Source organism: Fringilla coelebs (assembly GCF_963513975.1).
Source record: "Fringilla coelebs genome assembly, chromosome: 12".
Taxonomy (NCBI): domain Eukaryota; kingdom Metazoa; phylum Chordata; class Aves; order Passeriformes; family Fringillidae; genus Fringilla; species Fringilla coelebs.
In genome coordinates this window covers 21,087,094-21,108,843 of record NC_140038.1, presented here as the reverse complement: position 1 = coordinate 21,108,843, position 21,750 = coordinate 21,087,094, and the positions used below count along the sequence as shown (strand labels likewise).

The following is a 21,750-nucleotide window of genomic DNA, read 5'->3' as shown; positions in this document are numbered from 1 at the left end:
TCAGCCCCAGCTGCACCTCAGGGCTTGTTAAAGTCAGAGCCACCTGGAACACCAGCAAATCCTCACTTCTTCTGAAACACCCAGCAAATCCTCACTTCTTCTGAAACACCCAGCAAATCCTCATTTCTCCAGCAGCAAACCCTTATTTGTTCCTAAAATCCCCAGCAAACCCTTATTCCTCCAGAAGCAAACCCTAATTTTGTCCTGGAATTCCCAGCAAACTCTTGTTTTTTCCTGAAATACCCATCAAACCCTGTTTTCTCCAGCAGCAAACCCTAATTTTTCCCTGAAATACCCATAAAATCCTTATTTATCCAGCAGCAAACCCTCATTTTCTCCTGAAACACCCATCAAACCCCAATTTCTCCCTGGAATTCCCACCAATCCCTCATTTCTCCAGCAGCAAACACTGATTTCCTCTTGAAACATACAGCAAACCCCAATTTCTCCACCCCCAAACCCCCATTACTCCTGAAGCACTCCCAAACCCCAATTCCTCCTGAAACACCCCCCAAACCCCAATTTCTCATGAAGCACCCCCAAACTCCAATTCCTCCTGAAACACCCCCCAAACCCAGTTTCTCCTGAAGCCCCCCCAAACCCAGTTTCTCCTGGAGCACCCCCACACTCCAGTTATTTCCCCAGCACGGGGAGCATCCCCCACCAGGGCCAGCCCAGCCCCACCCACGGGGATCCCCCAGAAACCCACCCAGCCCCCCTGGAACCAGCCAGGAGTGGGGCTCAGCTCTGGGCTCCAGAAGAAGGGATGGAGGGAGGGAGGGAGGGAGGGAGGGAGGGAGGGAGGGATGGAGGAGGGAGGGAAGGAGGGAAGGAGGGAAGGAGGGAAGGAGGGAAGGAGGGAAGGAGGGAAGGAGGGAAGGAGGGAAGGAGGGAAGGAGGGAAGGAGGGAAGGGATGGATGGAGGGGGGGATGGAGGGGGGGAGGGATGCAGGGAGGGAAGGATGCAGGCAGGGAGGGATGCAGGCAGGGAGGCAGGGATGCAGGCAGGGAGGCAGGCAGGGATGCAGGCAGGGATGCAGGCAGGGGATGCAGGCAGGGGATGCAGGCAGGGGATGCAGGCAGGGGATGCAGGCAGGGGATGCAGGCAGGGGATGCAGGCAGGGGATGCAGGCAGGGGATGCAGGCAGGGGATGCAGGCAGGGGATGCAGGCAGGGGATGCAGGCAGGGGATGCAGGCAGGGGATGCAGGCAGGGGATGCAGGCAGGGATGCAGGCAGGGATGCAGGCAGGGATGCAGGCAGGGATGCAGGCAGGGATGCAGGCAGGGATGCAGGGATGCAGGCAGGGATGCAGGCAGGGATGCAGGCAGGGATGCAGGCAGGGATGCAGGCAGGGATGCAGGCAGGGGATGCAGGCAGGGGATGCAGGCAGGGGATGCAGGCAGGGGATGCAGGGATGCAGGGATGCAGGGATGCAGGGATGCAAGGATGCAGGGATGCAAGGATGCAGGGATGCAGGGATGCAAGGATGCAAGGATGCAGGGAGGGGATGCAGGGAGGGGATGCAGGGAGGGGATGCAGGGAGGGGATGCAGGGATGCAGGGATGAGCAGGTTGTTCCCTACCTGTTGCTGGGGAGGGTCTCGGAGGCGCCGCTGCCGGCCCCCGCCCGCGTGTTCACCTGCAGCAGGGAGAGAGGGAGGGAGGGAGGGAGAGCAGCCTGAGCACAGCCCTGCTCAGGGACACCCTGCTCAGGGACACCCTGCTCAGGGACACCCTGCTCATTAACCTGTGATTTGCCAGGCTCTCCTGGTCGGGCTGGGAAGGTTAATGAGCTGGCTGCCAGGCAGGCTGCTGGCCCAGGGATGTGGGTCAGCAGGATCCCGGGGCTCTCAGGAAGGGTGAGCAGGAATCCCAGATTCATTCTCAGCTTAAACACCCAAAAATCACTTATTGTGTTTTTGGCCCCTCCATGTGATTGTAGGGGCAATGAGGAATCAAAAATCCCAAATAATTCCATTGTGGGGCCGTCCACAGTGGGATAAGTGACTGAAATCACAGGAAGGAGGAGGGGGTTTAAAAGCTTTGAAGTAGTGGCAGACAGCAGTTGATAAATGAACTACTAAAATTTAAGAACACGATTAGCAGAGGTTGAAAACAAAAAAGGCAAACCCATTTGGAATAAAAGCACATACATAAATATAGATATCACAGCCAACATTTTGCAGATGAATCCTTCTCCCACCCTCGCCAAAGGAAAAAGCAAAAAAAAAAATCAGAATTAAAAAAGGAAAAAAAAAAATCAGCTTGTCAGAGCTGAAGAAAGTGCAGTTTTATTTGACATTTCAATAAGTGGAACACAGCATTACAAATCCATCTAACTTTCCTGAAACAATTATTGAAATTCGTACCTTGAGGCCATGTATGTTCCGTTTCCCAGGAGGTTTGCAGGCTGAAACAGTAATTGACTAAATTGTAGAACACATCAGGGCCATTTACAAATTTGCTCAAAATGAATCTTTTCAAAAGAAATGAGGGTGACACCAAAATTAGCAGAGAGAAATGATTGAAAAGTGCCTGGTGAGACCCAGAGTGGGAATTACAGCCCAGGATTTTGAACTTGCAGCAGTGAGCATTTATAAATGCTAAGAGCTTCCTGACACCGTGTCAGGGAAATTCTCATTTCTGCTCAAAACACAGCCCAGCCTGGGCTCAAACCAGGGGATGCTTTTTGGTCATTCAGTGGCAACCTCGTGGCACTGGGTTTGCTCATGCTGGGGTGCTCATCCCTGGAATTTCAGAGGGGTGTTGGCAATCCAATATTGGGATTTTTAGGGAATTTTGGCAGAGGCACTTTGGGGGAAATGGGGAAGAAATGTGGGGAAAACGGGCAAGAAATGGGCAGGAAAATGTGGGGGGAAAACAAACCTGGAGAAAAACAAACCTGGGGGAAAACCTGGCAGGGGCAACAGCAGAGAGCCTCCAAAATGTAAATATTGAATAAATAAAAGGTAAATATGGGAGAAAACAAATATGGGGGAAAAAACCAAATGGGGGAAAAAGCCATGGCAGGGGTAAGAGCAGTGAGCCTATCTGGCAGATACAGAATAAAGAAAAGGTAAATACCAAATAAAGAAAAGGGAAATATGGAGGAAAAACATGGGGGAAACCAAACTTGGGGGAGGAAAACCCCAAACCTGGGGGGGAATAAAACCCCGAATATAAATTATAAATACGTGTAAGTATTTGTAAAAAATAAATAATAAAACCATCCTGCTTTGCCAATAGATTAAAATTGACATTTTGAACCAGCCATTCAAGCAATGTAATGATTTTATGGTGTGCATTTGGGTGCTGCATTCACCTTGCACTCCACAAACAGGATGTAAATGACATGGGTAAAAGATAGAGATAAATATATATAAATATCTAGAAGTAGATAAAAATATTTTTAAATGTATGTAGATATATATAAAAAATATATACATACATATAAAAATATTTGTAGAGATAAATTTAAAATATATTTAAAATATATATATAAATATATATACTGAAATATGTAGATATACAAAAATGAAGATATAAAAATATATGTAGATATATAAAAATTACATATTAAATTATAGATATAAATTATATACAAAAATATAAAATATAATATATAAATGATATATTAAATATATTAAATTATATATTATATATTTTAAATTAGATATTTTAACATATATATCAATATATATATAGCTATCTAAAATATATACACACATATAAAGATATAGAGAGATGTATAAAAATATATATATGTGTACACATTTTTTACATGTACACCACATAGAGATGTTTATTTTTAATATAAAAATCCCCCTCTGCCTCTTACTACCTAACCACCAATAACAAACCTATTAAAAATGAAGAAAATACCTTTTTTCCCCCCCTTAAAGATATTTTTATTGGGAAATAAATAAAGCACAGGCCAGGTAACACAGGTGGGCAGATGGAAATGTACTCCTGACAGGATTTTTATGGAATACAGGAGCTTTTGGGAGCAGGAACCGAGGCTTCCTCAGAAGTCAGAGAGGCAGAAAGGGAAAAGAACTCAAAGGATTTGCAAAGGGATCTCTTGAAAGGGAAGAAGTGGAAATTAGAGGCAGGGCCAGAAGGGCACAGGAGGAAAGGGCTGCCCAAATTTGGGATGCTCATTAGGGAGGCAGGACAAGGAGACAGGGAAGGAAAAACAACATTTAAAAAGGAGAGCAAGAAAGCAATTCCCAGGGCTGGCTCTTCAGGAGTGAGCCAAAGGGGGAATTTTAAATCCCAAAATGTGATTTAAAGCCAGGGTGGGTCAGGGGTGGACAGGACCCAGGGAATGGTTTAAACTGGGATGGGGCAGGGATGGATACTGGGATCTTGGGAATGAGGAATTCCTGGCTGGGAGGGTGGGGAGGGGCTGGGCTGGAATTCCCAGAGCAGCTGGGGCTGCCCCTGGATCCCTGGAATGTCCAAGGCCAGGCTGGAAATTGGGGTTTGGAGCAGCCTGGGACAGGGGAAGGTGTGGGGTGGGATGGGATGGAATCATTGATATTGGATGGGATGGGATCCATGGGGTGGGATCCATGGGGTGGGATTTCCAGTCCTTCCCACCCAAACCATTCCAGGATTCCCTGATCCATGCCTGGGAAGAGGCAGGAGACCCCTCCCTCTCCCTGCCCTGGTCACAGCTCCCACACCTGGGAGTCCCCTCCCAGCCAGACAAACCCAATTCCCCATGAACCCCAAATTCCCCATGAACCCCAAATTCCCACCCTGCCCTCAAACTCCTGTCCCCTTTCCAGGGAAGCCCAGGAATCCCCCCCAGCCTCTTTGGAGAGCGTCAGCAGGGCTGGAGGAGGCTCCTGGTTAATTGCCCAATTCAAACTTCAGAGAGTTGTAAGTAATGGAAGTGTGGAATGTTTAATTGGGAGCCTCACAGTGTGATTATTTGTGTAATATCAGCTAAGTGAGGGGAGTTTAATTTTTAATTATTTCAATTAATTTATTGCTGGGAGATTTACTTGGAGAATTTAAACCTTCTCAGTTCCACCAATTAAGAGGCAGAGATGCAGAGCCTGGCTTGCTGAGGTCTGAATGAATTATGTCATGCAGGAGGCTTTTCCCAGCCATTCCTGGAGCTCAGAGACAGCATTCCCAAAAAGCCTCCTGGGCTGCCCATGGAATTTTGTCAGCTTGGAGGTGACCTATTTTCCAACTGCCTCAGCCCACAGCACTGATTGCACCTCTCCCTGCTCAGGAGAGCTGCTGCAGTGCTTGTGAATATTTGGGTGGCACTAAGAGCCCAAATCTCCCACAAAAACTTGTCCTGGCTGGAGCTGCTGTGGCAGACACATCCCACAGTGTGACAGGGACACTGATGGCATGAAAACAGCTTTAAAAAGCCCAATTTCCATCAGGATCCAAGTCTTGAGTTATTCAGCTGCTTTGCTTGGAAAGAGCCACCACCACCAAGTTCTTTAAATGTATTTAAACACGTCCCCTGCCAACCTCCTTAGTCTCATCCACTCCAGGAAATCAGCTGCTTTCTATGCAATAAATGCACTTTTCTGCACACAACCATGAATTCCTCTCTCCAAAGGAAGAGGCAAACACAACACTCTGAATTTGGAGCTCCCCAGACCGTGCCAGGAGCTGTCCCAGCCCCAGAGAGGTGGGCTGGCTGCCGGGGTTTGCTCAGCTTTACCTCGTGGGTAGATCTGCAGGGGCTCTATCAACTGTCCATTCACCTGCTGCTCCATCACAGTGGAGTAATACTGAAAAAACAACCCAAAAAGAGGTGAGTCAGCAACCCAGGAGTGGTAAAAGCACTTATGGATTGTGTAATTCTGTGTATTTTCATTTTCTCTCCAACTGCCACGGTGCAGCTCAGCCTTCAGATGGTTTCTTTCCATCTGCAGTGCCCCCACAAAGAGGAATTTAACACAGGGAGCTGTGGGGCCACAGGGATCTGCTCCTGCCTGGGAATGCTCCAGCAGGTGAGGGGATGAGATTTTGACAGCAGGAAATATTCACAGCAAATGCAGCAGCTGCCACAGCTGGAGGAGCCAGGAAATCCAGACACGGCCACAGAGCTGGTGAAAAACAAACCCCAAAAATCCCCCAAATTACCCCAACACTGGGCAGCCTGAAAACCCCAAGGGAATCCCAAAGGGACTGGAATTCTGGGCAGTGATGAAGATCAGGAGAGAGGATCCCAAAGCTGTGACCCCAGGAAATCCCTGCAGACACCCTGGACACGGAGCAGGAGCTGCTGCAGCCACCAGGGATGGCTGATGGTTAAAAAAGGGATCAAAATGGAAAAAAGGGCTGGAAAAGGAGCTGGGAGCTCAAACCCAGCAAGGTGCTTGGGCTGGGAGAGCTGGGAATGCTCCCCTGGAGAGGGGAAGGATCCAGGGAGGGATCAGGGATCCTAAAGGAGAGCTGGGAATGTTCTCCTGGAGAGGGGAAGGATCCAGGGAATGCTCAGGGATCCCAAAGGAGAGCTGGGAATGTTCTGGAGAGGGGAAGGATCCAGAGAATGCTCAGGGATCCCAAAGGAGAGCTGGGAATGTTCTCCTGGAGAGGGGAAGGATCCAGGGAATGCTCAGGGATCCAAAAGGAGAGCTGGGAATGTTCTGGAGAGGGGAAGGATCCAGGGAATGCTCAGAGACCCCAAAGGAGAGCTGGGAATGTTCTGGAGAGGGGAAGGATCCAGGGAATGCTCAGGGATCCCAAAGGAGAGCTGGGAATGCTCCCCTGGAGAGGGGAAGGATCCAGGGAATGCTCAGGGATCCCAAAGGAGAGCTGGGAATGTTCTGGAGAGGGGAAGGATCCAGGGAGGGCTCAGGGATCCCAAAGGAGAGCTGGGAATGTTCTCCTGGAGAGGGGAAGGATCCAGGGAGGGCTCAGGGACCCCAAAGCAGAGCTGGGAATGTTCTGGAGAGGGGAAGGATCCAGGGAATGCTCAGAGACCCCAAAGGAGAGCTGGGAATGCTCCCCTGGAGCAGGGAAGGATCCAGGGAGGGATCAGGGATCCTAAAGGAGAGCTGGGAATGTTCTGGAGAGGGGAAGGATCCAGGGAGGGATCAGAGACCCTAAAGGAGAGCTGGGAATGTTCTGGAGGGGGGGAAGGATCCAGGGAATGCTCAGGGATCCCAAAGGAGAGCTGGGAATGTTCTGGAGAGAGGAAGGATCCAGGGAATGCTCAGGGATCCTAAAGGAGAGCTGGGAATGTTCTCCTGGAGAGGGGGAAGGATCCAGGGAGGGCTCAGAGACCCTAAAGGAGAGCTGGGAATGTTCTGGAGAGGGGAAGGATCCAGGGAATGCTCAGGGATCCCAAAGGAGAGCTGGGAATGTTCTCCTGGGGAGGGGAAGGATCCAGGGAATGCTCAGGGATCCCAAAGGAGAGCTGGGAATGTTCTGGAGAGGGGAAGGATCCAGGGAGAGCTCAGGGATCCCAAAGGAGAGCTGGGGAAGGGCTGGGGACAGGGGAGGGAGGGACAGCACACAGGGAATGGCTCCAGAGTGGGAAAGGGGAAATTTGGGTGGGATTTTGGGAAGGAGTTCCCGGCTGGGCTGGAATTCCCAGAGCAGCTGGGGCTGCCCTGGATCCCTGGAGCAGCCTGGGGTGCTGGAGGTTCTCCCTGCCCCTGGGATGAGCTTTCATCTTTGGAATTCCCACTTCACCAAGGGAATTCCACGACCTGCAGACACCTCCACACAGGACACAAACATTTCTGATCCCTCCCTGGAGCATCCAGCTGAAATAATCACACCTGAGAGCGGCTCCTGCCCCCCCAAAAACACAACAGAGGGGGAGGGAGAGGGGGAGAGGGAGGAAAAAGCCTCTCCATTACTCACCAGTGATGACAAGTAAATGAAATATCAATCATGTAAGCTGTCAACCTTTTGGGACAGCAATAACTGTTAACAAGTAGTCTGGAAAAATTGTCTGAAAATGACTTGTCCTCCACAGGCCAGCGCTGGAGGTTTCCATGGAAAATTAAGATGCCAGTGGCTATTTGGAACATTGTTCAGGTATTCTTTTTAATGGGAAATTTGCCACTTATTGATCCAGAGCGTGTAGCCCTTGCTGCCAGAGAGCTGCAAGCAACTTTCCAATCAGTGGCTGTCAAAAAAATTACTGCCTTTTTATACAGATACAAGACAACAGCTCCAGAGCAGCTGCACTGCTGTCCTTAATTAACTGCACTGAAAAAACCCCATTTGCACCCCCCAAAATCAGCCTAATTCACAGCATTTCTGCAGAATCCGAGAGAATTCCAGACCTGAATTAAGTTCCTGTCAAATTCATAAAGGAGAGAACCTAAAGGGAAGGTTGGAAATTATTCCAAATATCAAAATGACTCCCAATATGAAAATGACTCCAAATAAATATCAGTATCAAAGTGACCCCCAGTATCTTCCCAGTTATAAAATGTTCCAAAGTCCAATCTCAGGGAATTTGTTTTTCCTCGTTGAGCTGCAAACAATCCACTTTATTTACATTTTAGAGAACACCTGCACCACATCAAGATTCCCTGCAATACTTTCCCAGCTGGCCAACCCTCCAAATATTTGTTGCAGGGCTCAAAATGAGGATTTCTCTTCCCCAAGATCATGAATTAACTCATCTCCTAGGCTCAGAACATTTGTTTCCTGGTAAACACATCCCAAAATGAAGCCCATAGGATGTCAGGAAGTTCAACCAGCAGTGCAACACTCAAATAAAAAATTAGTTTAAAACTGAGGAGAAAAATTTTTCCGAGAAGAAGAGCTGCTGGAGCAGAAAGAAGTCATTTCCAGGCATCCCATAATTTTGCAGGGAAAGCAGAGAGTGGGGCAATCAGAACTCTAATGTACTGAAACTTTAACAGTGGGCTTGGAAGCATAGCAAAAAAATGACCTTCCCAAGGCAGGATGAATCTGGAGGCTGCACCAGGAAAATCCAAAGTTTTCCACTCTGAAGGCAAAAAACGGCTGAGGTTTTCCCAGGAAAAGAGAGAAACAGCAGGAATTCTGGGGGAGGGAATTCCAGGGAGCTGCTGGAGCCAGCAAGGGAGGGGAGGGGGCTGAGAAGGGCAAAATCCCAAAAATCCACCTGGAGAATGGGGCTGGGAGAGCTGGGAATGTTCTGGAGAGGGGAAGGATCCAGGGAGGGATCAGGGATCCCAAAGGAGAGCTGGGAATGTTCTGGAGAGGGGAAGGATCCAGGGAGGGCTCAGGGATCCTAAAGGAGAGCTGGGAATGTTCTGGAGAGGGGAAGGATCCAGGGAATGCTCAGGGATCCCAAAGGAGAGCTGGGGAGGGGCTGGGGACAGGGGAGGGAGGGACAGCACACAGGGAATGGCTCCAGAGTGGGAAAGGGGAAATTTGGGTGGGATTTTGGGAAGGAGTTCCTGGCTGGGCTGGAATTCCCAGGCAGCTGGGGCTGCCCTGGATCCCTGGAGCAGCCTGGGAGGTGTCCCTGGCTGGGATCTCAGGTCCCTCCCCACCCAAACCAGTCTGGGATCCTCTGAATTCCCCCAAAATCACCTCTGGGTGCTCCCACACAGGGCTTGGCTCAGAATTCCCACCCCATTGATGGGAATTCTGATCTTTCTGGCCCCATTTTTCCCCTCCTGCTCACCCATCTCCTTTGAAAAGAGAAGTTCAAGGAGATTTTTTCCCCCACTCTACTCAGATGATTCTGCTGCCAGCAGTAACTGCACCCTTCCCCTGCTGCAGGAGACTCCTATTAATGGGATATATTTATTTATCTTTATATTTCTGGGGATGCAGGCAGATTTCACACCCCCCTACCTACACAAAGGCACACACAGCCACATCCATCTCCCCTGGAAAACACAAAATACAGCTTTAAATCCTCCATGAATATTGAGCCTGCAGCTACAATGAAACTCCTCAGTCAGGAGGGGTGAGGCAGTCTCCAGATGAAAGTAGATTTTGAAAAATTTTTAGAGCCCAGGGGTTCATTTTTAATGAGCCGTTACTTTAAGTACTGCATAAAAAATACAAGAAATTGATAGTCCATTTAGCCTGCACTATACCTAATGCAAAAGTCATTAAGATGCATTATTCTTAATGTTCATGATATGATCAGTAAGTGAACAAGTCCTTTTTCTTTCTTGGAGCAGAGCCTGTCCACGGGTCTGGGGTGGAACCGCCTCCGTTCCGTGCAGAATGCCAAAAATTGGAATTTACCACAGGGATGGGGCCCAGCCAGACACTGTGCAGCAAAAAAACACCAGGAAAAAAATGCTAAACTCAGGGAAAAGAGGGGTTGTGGCAGGGCACTCACGTAGGACAGCATGGCCTTCATCTCCTCGTCGCTCCTGACCGTGATCCGGTCGCCATCCTCATCCTCATCTGCCAGGGGAAGGCAGCAGGTGAGCAAGGGAAGGGCACAGGGACAGCCCTGACAGGCAAGGCTGCACCTGCACCCCAGCAGCAAATCAAACCCAGCAGCTAAAACAGAGAGGCCAACTGCACAGGGACCCTGCAATAATAATAATAATAATAATAATGCAGGAATGGTAAACAGTCTCCAAATGAACAAGAATTGGGATTTTTGTCTAAAAAGGAGCACAAAGTGCTCAGAACTGCACTCTCAGCAGGCTCTTTTTACTGCCAGAACCTCTCCTGAAGCTGAGCACCTTCCCCAGGCTGGAATTCCCTCCCTAAAACCTTCCCCAGGCTGGAATTCCCTCCCTAAAACCGACCCCAAGCTGGATTTCCCTCCCTAAAACCGACCCCAGGCTGGAATTCCTTCCCTAAAACCGACCCCAAGCTGGAATTCCTTCCCTAAAACCGACCCCAGGCTGGAATTCCCACCCTAAAACCGACCCCAGGCTGGAATTCCTTCCCTAAAACCGACCCCAAGCTGGAATTCTCTCCCTAAAACCTTCCCCAGGCTGGAATTCCCTCCCTAAAACCAACCCCAGGCTGGAATTCCCTCCCTAAAACCAACCCCAGGCTGGAATTCCTTCCCTAAAACCTTTCCCAGGTTGGGAATTCTCTCCCTAAAACCTTTCCCAAGTTGGAATTCTCTCCCTAAAACCTTTCCCAGGTTGGGAATTCTCTCCCTAAAACCTTTCCCAGGTTGGGAATTCTCTCCCTAAAACCTTTCCCAGGTTGGAATTCCCTCCCTAAAACCTTTCCCAAGCTGGAATTCCCTCCCTAAAACCTTCCCCAGGCTGGAATTCCCTCCCTAAAACCAACCCCAAGCTGGAATTCCTTCCCTAAAACCGACCCCAGGCTGGAATTCCCTCCCTAAAACCTTCCCCAGGCTGGAATTCCCTACCTAAAACCTTCCCCAGGCTGGAATTCCCTACCTAAAACCGACCCCAGGCTGGAATTCCCTACCTAAAACCGACCCCAGGCTGGAATTCCTTCCCTAAAACCTTCCCCAAGCTGGAATTGCCAAGAACATGGGGGAAATAAAATCCAAGAATCTGGGGAAAACCTCAAGAATCTGGAGGGGAAAAACCAACCCAAGGAATGCAAATTGTGTGAGAAAAGGATTTTGTTCATTCTGCCCCTCTGGAAAGGTAATAATAAAAAAAAAAAAAAAAAAATTCTTTAAAAAAGCCAAACAAAAACCAACCAAACAAAAACCAACCAAACTCCAAAGCAATGTAGAAGAGTAAAACACAAACCCCTCAAAATTGGTGTTTAAAAGAGGAAGAGAGCTACTGGAGCAGCACACATCCACAAGAGGGATCAGAGGGAAAGCAGAAGAGGGAGGAATTGATGGATAAAAGGTCTGGGGAGAGGGAACAGACTGAGCTGGGACCATTGGGGGGAAAAAAAGGGGGGAAAAAAATGGAAAATTCTAGCAAAATATTCAGGAAAATTCCACATTATCCCTTTGAAATAACTGAGCTCCCAGCTGCAGAATTCCTGATGGTGGCACAAACAGAAGGAATTAATATGATGTGGATGAAGAGGCAAAGAAAAATAAAAATTAATCCAAACTAATCAGGCAAAGAGTAAAACCAGAAGAAAATCAATCCTGACCCTGAGCAGAGCTCCTCTGCCATCCCAAAAAACAGAGCCAGGAAGATTCCAGGCTTCCCTCCTTGCCCAAATCTGATTTTCCAGCAGGTCAGGGAAGCAAGAGGAGAACCAAAAATATAAAAACTCCCCTGTCCTGGCTGGCACTGGGCTCTGGAGAGAGGCAAAAATCTGCATTTTTGGAGGACCAAACTGAAACCCACAAAAAGCTGGGCTGGAGTCAGTGACCCCACTGAGGCAGCCAGGGAGAACTGAACTCCAAGCAGGAAAATCCAGGATGGGGGGGAAAAAAAAACCCTTTAAAAGCATCAATATCCATAACAGATTTGAGCTGGCAGTAAAATGGCAGGGAAACAGGCTCAGCAGCTGGAAATGACAGACTAGAGACACCCAGGGAAGGCACAGGAGCAGATGTTGGGAGGCAGGACAAAAATCAGGATTTCCCAGGAATCTCCTGCTTCCCTGGCGGGGCTGGAGATCAAAGACAGCTCAGGTGGGAGCTGGCAGGGGGGGCAAATAAAGAGAAAAAAGACATTTAACAGCAAATCAAGTGAAAAAAGACACAAATAAAGTGAAAAAAGACACAAATAAAATGAAAAAAGACACAGGGACAAGGCTCTGGGGGCTCAGGGCTGCTGCTCAAAAGCAGAGCAGGAAAATCACCGAGGTGCAGAAATAAAACTTTGTTTGGGGAGAGGGGAACACGAGGTGTGAAAAGAAAAGGAGCATTAAACAGGACTTGAAGGACCATAAATCAGCGTTTCCCCTGATTATCCATAGAGAGAATGAGCCCCAAAGTTCTGAAAAGGGGGAGAAATAAAAATGAAATGATAAAAATGAAATGATAAAAATGAAATGATAAAAATGAGAGGCCCCATCTCAAGTCTGCTCTGTCACCCCTCACTCGGATCTTGCCATCCCCTCCATCCAGAGGAAAAAATACAATAAAAATTATAATTTCCTTTCATCTCAAAGGAAAACAGAAGGAAAAACAAAATAAAAATTAAAAGAGAGCAGCAGGAGCCCGCTCCATTTGGAAGAAAACTCCAATTTTTCAGTGTTTTATCCCCTGGGGCACTCCCCTCTGCAGCTGATTGCTCTCCAGATAGGACAATCCCCCAGGAACCCCTTCAAAAATCAAAATAAGCAGGGTTTAAAGAACAGATATTAGCCCAAATCCTTGCTGGGAGGAGTGGAGGGTTACAATTTTAAGCTGAGACCTACAGGTAGTTTATACTTTTCATTTAATTTGAGCAATAAACTTGCACTGAGGAGTAAGAGCGTGGTAAGGTCAGGCTGGTAATTAAAGCTCCTGTGTGGAAATATTCCAGATGTGATTAAATAATAAAATATTGCTTGCTTCAGTGCCATTATTAAAGCTGCATTAATGCATAAATATTTAACCATGATGTATAATGAAAATCACTTATTCTAAAATAATAAATATCATCAGAATATAAAAAGAATAACGTAAAAATGATTCATTTATTTAAGTCTCAGCCCAGCAATGTGAAAAAAAGGAACTGGATGACAAAAGTCACACTTACACTCAAATGCTGTGGTTGTTGCATCTGGCAGAACTTGACCAATGACATCCTAAAAATGTAAGGAAAAGTTCATTAAATATCAAATGGGAAAAGCCTGATTGGCATGAAACCCTTGAGTCCCTCCCCATGCCCCAAAACGAGGAAGTTTTCAGGGCACAACCCAAATCTGCTCCCACCAGGATGTTTTTCTCCTCCCCCTCCACGAGACCTCCAGGAAAACTCTTTTCTTCCCAAATAATTCCCTCCTAACCCAACCCTGCTCCAACCCAGATTTTTTGCTGATACCAGAGAAGCTCTTTTATCATTTCTCCACCTTTTATCATTTTTCCAACCAAACCACACCAACATTTCCAGCTCAAATCCATCCTCCAGCCCAGATTTTTTTTTTTGTGATACCAAAGAACTTTTACCATTTTTCAGCCAAAATTTCCATTTCCAACCTCTGCTCCAATCCCTTTTTTTTTTTTTGCTGGGGCCAGAGAAGAGCTTGGATCATTTTTTCACCTTTTACCATTTTTCCAGCCAAACCACACCAACATTTCCAGCTCCAACCCATCTTTCAACCCAACCATTTTTGCTGCTACCAGAGGAGAGTTTTTACCATTTTTCAGCCAAAATCTCCACTTCCAACCCAGGGTGTTTTTTTGTTGTTGTTGTTTTGTTTGGGGTTTTTTGGGGGGCGTTTTTTTCATTTGTTTGTTTTTTGTTTGGTTTTTTGGGATTTTTTTGGGGGGGTTGAGGTTTTTTTGGGGGTTCTTTTTGGTTGGTTTTTTTTGTTTGTTTGTTTGGTTGGTTTTGTTTTTTGGGTTTTTTGGGGGTTTTTTGGGGGTTTGTTTTTTTGGTGGGACCAGAGAAGAGCTTGGATCATTTTTCCACCTTCCACCATTTTCCAACCAAACCACACCAACACTTCCACTCCCAATCCCTGCTCCAACCCAGATTTTTTCCTGCTGGTGCCAGAGAAGCTCCTTTTTCCCTCATTTTCCCAGCCCCTCCTTTGCTGCCACCCCCGGGAAAAATGAACTTTTGGGAATTAATGAGGCCCAGGATTTATGGCAGCACCCCCTGCCAAAGCTGCTCCCCCCGTTTTCCACTCAAAAGGACAAAATTAAATAATTCTGTGACACAATTAACAACATGTGAAGGGATTTCCGCAGAGCCAACTGGAGCAAATAATAAATATAAATAATAAATATAAAACTTTCTATATACAAAATATAAATATAAAACTTCCTATATACAAAATACAAATATAAAACTTTCTATATACAAAATACAAATATAAAACTTTCTATATACAAAATACAAATATAAAACTTTCTATATAGAAAATACAAATATAAAACTTTCTATATACAAAATATAAAGATAAAACTTTCTATATACAAAATATAAAGATGAAACTTCCTATATACAAAATATAAATATGAAACTTCCTATATACAAAATACAAATATGACACTTTCTATATACAAAATACAAATATAAAACTTTCTATATACAAAATACAAATATAAAACTTTCTATATACAAAATATAAATATAAAACTTTCTATATAGAAAATATAAATATAAAACTTTCGATATATAAAATATAAATATAAAACCTTCTATATAGAAAATATAAATATAAAACTTTCTGGGGGCCCCTCAGATGTGAAAATAAATCAGGAAATGGGGTTCAAACTGTTAATTGCACACCAGAAATGGGCAGTGGGGCTTAATTGTGGGATTGTGAATTTGTGGAGGCAAAAATAAGGGGAAAAACCCCTGGTAAATGTTCATCCATGGGCACACAGATGCTTCTAAGAAATTGATTTAAAATGTGTTTAAAAACTGCATTTAAGGGGGTGTGGAAGCTTCAGAGGCAGCTCTGAGACCCCAAAATTCTGCTTGGAAAACTCCAAACATCCCAAAGCCCTGAAATAGTGATTTTTTTAAAAAAACAACTGATTTCTCTTATATTTACCTTATTTTTATCTTATCTGCACCCCTCCAGAATAACTTTTCCTGCGTACTGAGTCTTCTTTAATAGTAAGTAACAATCAAAAAGTAATTAATAATCAAGTAATAATCAATAAGTGAATGCCACACCCCAGCTCTTGCACCAAACAAGCACCAAGAGCCCCCAAAGCTTTGCCCAGCTCTCAGAAATTCCATTAAATGAGAGCATCTGAAGGAAACCAGGCTGGCAGGGCAGGGAAATCCCATCACTGTGAAATTCCCAAAGTGTCTGCAGCAGCTCCACCCACTGCCCACCCCAGACCTCGGGCTGACCCAGGATTAAAGGATTATTCCAAATTTCAAAGGATTACACGTGCACAGGGGATTTCCTGCTATCACAACAGAGATCACCAGCAATGAAACACTCCCACTTGGAGGCAGATTAATACAATATAATAAAATTAATATAATATAATAAATATGATATAATATAATAAATATGATATAATATAATAAATATAATTTAATTAATATATATTATATTATATTATATTATATTATATTATATTATATTATATTATATTATATTATATTATATTATATTATATTATATTATATTATATTATACAATATAATACATATAATATCATCTAATAAATAGCATATAATAAACATCATAGAATAGAATAAATATAATAGAATATAATAAATATAATATAATAGAATAAATAGAATAGAATAGATAGAATAGATAGAATAGAATAGATATAATAGAATAGAATAGAATAGAATAGAAATTTATTTTATAATAAAATGCTATCCACTTGCTTGAGTAGGTTTATGTAAGGGATACAGAACTGAAAAGCCCCTAAAAATGAGGAGAAAAGTCAGGGAACAGCAGGTGCAAGAGGAATTCCAAAACCAAATCTGTTCTCTGGAGGAGCAGGGGTGAGAAAGCAGAAAATGTGAAACTCTGCTCACGTGCCAGGGTAAATATTGAAGGCACAGCTCTCACATCCCAATTAAATTTGTTTTATCTCACTATGACAATGTGAAGTTACCCAGAATTAACACCAGTGACAGGAGGAATGCAGACAGCTCGAGGGGGGAAAAAAAAATAAGCTTATTGTAATTCATTTAGTGGGGTCTTAAAAATAAAGCTATTTACTGGAAACTCAGAGGCCTGCAAAGCTGATGCACAGAGAACTTATTTCATGTGACACCACGAAGAACAGCTCTGAAAACGAGGATGGAAATAAACCTGCACACCAGCCTGAAATGCTGCACTCACTGAGAGGCAAAATTAATAAAAATCAGCTTAAAAATATAAAATAATAAGAATAATTTCACCAGCCTGAAATGCTGCAAGCCTACATCCACTGGGAGGCAAAATCAACAAAAATCAGCTTAAAAATCACCTAAATATATAAAATAATAATAATGATTTCACCAGCCTGAAAGGCTGCAAGGCTACGCTCACAGAGAGGCAAAATCAACAAAAATCAGCTTAAAAATCACCTGAAAATAAAAAATAAAACCTCAAAGATAATTTTATGGGGCTTTCTGAACACAGGCTGCCCTCCCAGCCCAGGTGGGGACACACCCAGCACTCCTGGGTGGATTAGAACCTCACTGAATTTATTTTAATTTAATTTATTTCATTTAATTTCTGTATTTATCTGACCCACCACTCCTGAGTGGATTGGAACCTCACTGAATTTATTTTAATTTAATCTATTTCAGTTAATTTCTGTAACCCAACCCAACCCCTCCATCCCACGTGTCCTTTCCACAGGATCAGCACCCTGACAGACACCTGCAAAATCTCTCTCCAGCTCAAGAACAGAAATAAAAACGGAATGTGCCCCTGAGGGGTGGTGTGGGAAGGTTTTCTTTAGAGAAATGGGGGCACACAGAGCCCTGGGGAGGAGAGGGGAGGGCAGGCTGCAGAAAGCATCACCCCACCCTGAGCTGCTCCTCGGGCTAAGGACACAGCTGGGGAGGAGTGGGACAAACACCCAGTGCCAATTCTGAGAGGGACAAACACCCACTGCCATTCCTGAGTGGGACAAACACCCACTGCCATTCCTGAGAGGGACAAACACCCACTGCCACTTCTGAGAGGGACAAACACCCACTGCCATTCCTGAGTGGGATACACAAACACCCACTGCCATTTCTGAGAGGGACAAACACCCACTGCCATTTCTGAGAGGGACAAACACCCACTGCCATTCCTGAGTGGGATACACAAACACCCACTGCCATTCCTGAGTGGGACAAACACCCACTGCCATTTCTGAGTGGGACAAACACCCACTGCCATTCCCGAGTGGGACAAACACCCACTGCCATTCCTGAGTGGGATACACAAACACCCACTGCCATTTCTGAGTGGGACAAACACCCACTGCCATTCCTGAGAGGGACAAACACCCACTGCCATTCCTGAGTGGGACAAACACCCACCGCCATTTCTGAGAGGGACAAACACCCACTGCCATTCCTGAGTGGGACAAACACCCACTGCCACTTCTGAGAGGGACAAACACCCACTGCCATTTCTGAGAGGGACAAACACCCACTGCCATTCCTGAGTGGGATATACAATAAACACCCACTCCCATTTCCGAGTGGGATACACAAACACCCACTCCCGTTTCTGAGCAGGACAAACTCTTGTTTCTGAATTATAACACTACCAATACCCCCTCCCATTTCTCAGCCAACAGCATCCCTGTGTGCAGATGGACAAAGCCCCAGCAGGGAAGGGGCAGAGGGACAGGAGGCACAGCCCGGCAGGACACACGCCACCAGGGCAGCCGCGGCCCCAGCCCAGGCGCAGAGCCCGACACCTCTCCGGAGCAGGGAATTCCTTCCCAGGCACAGCTTTTCCTGGAGCACCCCAAGGCACGGAGCAGGGGATGCCCTGACCCGGAGGGGGCCCTGCCCACGGCGGATTTGGGCACTCCCGAGGGTCCCTCCGGCCCAAACCAGGGCGTGATGCCCCTGCCTGGCACCTGCAGCATCCTCCCGAAACCTCGCAACGCCGGCGCTGGCCCGGGACGGACAAAAACCACTCTCCCGTTAAACATTCCGCCAAAACACGCCCCAAAAACACCTCCGGCCATCGCGGGAGGGATTCGGACACCCTGGGCGCACAGTGCCGGGCATGGCGGCATCTCCGGATGGCCGGCTCGGGGTCCCGGCGGCATCTCCGGATGGCCGGCTCGGGGGTCCCGGCGGCATCTCCGGATGGCCGGCTCGGGGTCCCGGCGGCATCCCCCGGGCCGGGAGCGGGGCGCCGGTGCCGGTGCCGGACTCACTCACCAGCACATCCCTGAAGAGCAGCTGGGGCGCGGAGTGCACGGTCCAGTCCACGGCGGCTCCGTCGGGGATCTTGATGCGGATGACGAGCGCCTGGCTGTCCATGGCGCCGCAGGGGCCGCAGAGCAGCCAGAGCATCCCCGCCCCGCGGGCTCACATGCTGCGGCCGCCGGGCCGGGCCGAGCCGGGCCGGGCACAGCCTGCACCGCCCTCCCGCAGGAAGGAGCCGCTGCCCCGGAACCAAAACGGAGCCCCGGGAGGAGGGGATGTGCGGCGGCGGCAGCGGGAGGAGGAGGAGGAGGAGAAGGAGGAAGAGGAAGGGAAGGGGAGGCGGCGCCATGGGCGGGAGGAGGCGGGCCCGGCTCCGCGGGTCAGTGCTTTTCTCTTTCTGTGCCTCGAGTTTTGACAGGAAAAGCGCCGCAAAACGCGAATCCAGGCGGGCCGGGCCGGGATTCCCGCTGGAGGCGGTGCGGAGCTCCCGGCGGTGCGGAGGGACGGCCTGGGGCTGCTCCGCCGGGCTGCGGGGCGGGCTGTCCCATCACAAACACGAACACAAACACTCGAACACAAACACAAACACAAACACAGACTCAAACACAAACACTCGAACACAAACACAAACTCGAACACAAGCTCCGGGCCGTGCCCGCTGCGCTGCCGTAACCTGCCCGGGAGCTCGGGCAGTCGCTGCCCCCGGAGGTGCCCGGGGGTGTCCGCATGTGGCACTCGGGGACACCGGGAGGGGATCGTGCTGCTGGCTCAGGGCTGGGCTCGGGGTTCCGTGCCCGGCTCTGCCCATCCCTGCCTCGGTGTCCCTGAGGAGCAAACTGGGAATGGGCACCAGGGATGGGCACCGGAATGGGCTCTGGGAACAGACGTTGGGAATGGGCACTGGGAATGGGCTCTGGGAATGGGCACCAGGAATGGGCTCTGGGATGGGCTCTGGGATGGGCACTGGGAATGGGCTCTGGGATGGGCACTGGGATGGGCTCTGGGATGGGCTCTGGGATGGGCACTGGGAATGGGCTCTGGGATGGGCACTGGGCACTGGGCACTGGGAATGGGCTCTGGGATGGGCTCTGGGATGGGCACCAGGAATGGGCTCTGGGATGGGCTCTGGGATGGGCACTGGGAATGGACACTGGGAATGGGCTCTGAGATGGGCACTGGGATGGGCTCTGGAATGGGCTCTGGGATGGGCTCTGGAATGGGCTCTGGAATGGGCTCTGGGATGGGCACTGGGAATGGGCTCTGGGATGGGCACTGGGAATGGGCACTGGGATGGGCACTGGGATGGGCTCTGGAATGGGCACTGGGATGGGCACTGGGATGGGCACCGGGCCAGCCCAAGGCCTGCAGGAGCAGGCTAGGGAAGGGCACTTGTGCCAGCAGTGTCACACACGTCACGGATGCTCCACGTTCCAGCTCTCGGGGTGGATGCCCAGGTACAATTCTGCCATCCCTGAGTCCCCCCCGTCTGTCAGGGATGCAGCTGAGATCAGCCCGGTCCAAACCACGATCCATCCTCCTGATGAAAGACAATCCCTGTCCACCTGAGCACCAAAGACAGCGTTTTGACAGCTGTGCCTTCACAAAACCCCAAATTCAGCTTTTCAAACCAGCTTTTTGCTGCCACAAGTCACAGGGAGGAGAGCTCTCTGCTCTGCACAGCTCTGCAGCATAAAACAATCCACTTTCTTTTTTTTTTTTTTTGAGAGAACAGCATTAATCTCAATTGTGGGCTATTGATCCCTGCATTTTATCACACTCTCTCACATGATCATCTCTGACAAACTGGACTATTTGAGTTATTTTATCAATTTAGAGGGGGGGAATGGGAGGTATATTTAATTCCTGAAACGTCTTCAAGCTTCTTCATATTCGGATTCTACTTTGTTTGAGCTTTAGGAAAAAAAAAATTCAATGGCCATTAACAGAGATAAATTCTCTCTCTGTTCAATAACTTTATAATTTAGTTCCTATACTAAAAATTAATAGAGCCCCAGCTCCTAAGGATCTAAGGGACTGGTGGTGCCCACACAGACATCTTTCTGCTCAAATGAACCTTTTACCTGCAGTCCCTGTGTACCTCTCACTCAGCTCCATTTCAATCAGAGTCATTTTCTATTAAATTTTAAAGAATAGGACACAAAATGATGGAATTTCTATAGACCTGCAATTTTTCTAAAATGTCTTCTTCATTTATGAGGCTATGGGGAAAACCAACTCAATTTGCCAAATTTGCATAAATATTACGTCGATTTTCCAGGGCTAATCACAACCTTAATCCCCCATTCTGATTTGTGTAATCAAACTTGAAGGGTTTTTATATCTTAAGAAGTACAGCACATCAAGCACATATTTATTGAGCCAGGTTTGGTTTTGCCACAGACCTCTTCTTTAAAACCCAACTTTAATAGGAAATTTTCATTTGAAACACACCATTTGAAGCAAATAGTTGATATTTATTTTATCATGCTGCAGAAGTTTCGCCATGAGATGTCACCAACATTTATTTTTATATTTTTCCTTAATGGTGGGGGGAAATATGTGTCGTGAGAACACAATCCTTGATTTTTTAAAAATATTCTTGAAGTTGTGAATTTGAGTAGCCCAAGAATCTGTAAAAAGTTCCAGTTCATTTAAATAATTAAAGCCTGATTTCCCCCACTCAATGCAGACAACACAACATTTAGAACCACATCTCCAAAATTACTGTTCACCCCCAAGGGAACAGCGCCCAAAATGCGCAGAAGAACGAGGTGTCCACGCTTTAACTAGAGCGTGGTGAAGGCCACAAGTTCTGTAAATTCAGGTTTTTATCGGAGAGGGGGAAGAGGCTCCCTCGGTGGCTGCCACTCGCAGTGTGCTGCTGCTCTCTGCTGCTTTCCAGCGCCGCTGGAGAGCACCGGGAGCATCCCGAGC

General features: G+C 47.4%; 1 protein-coding gene across 1 annotated transcript in view; it reads right to left on the bottom strand.

Annotated features, from left to right (window-relative positions):
• The window catches only part of MAP2K5 (mitogen-activated protein kinase kinase 5), a 116,716-nt gene extending 97,667 nt beyond the window's left edge, over positions 1-19,049 (bottom strand). The window contains exons 1-6 of the mRNA XM_084213457.1: positions 18,829-19,049; positions 13,555-13,603; positions 10,293-10,360; positions 5,697-5,766; positions 2,371-2,411; positions 1,585-1,640 (exon numbers count right to left, since the gene is read on the bottom strand). Coding sequence (XP_084069583.1) covers positions 1,585-1,640; positions 2,371-2,411; positions 5,697-5,766; positions 10,293-10,360; positions 13,555-13,603; positions 18,829-18,963 — 419 coding nt within the window. The 5' untranslated portion in view covers positions 18,964-19,049. The remainder of the gene's footprint in view (positions 1-1,584; positions 1,641-2,370; positions 2,412-5,696; positions 5,767-10,292; positions 10,361-13,554; positions 13,604-18,828) is intronic.
• Between the last annotated feature and the right edge of the window lie 2,701 nt (positions 19,050-21,750).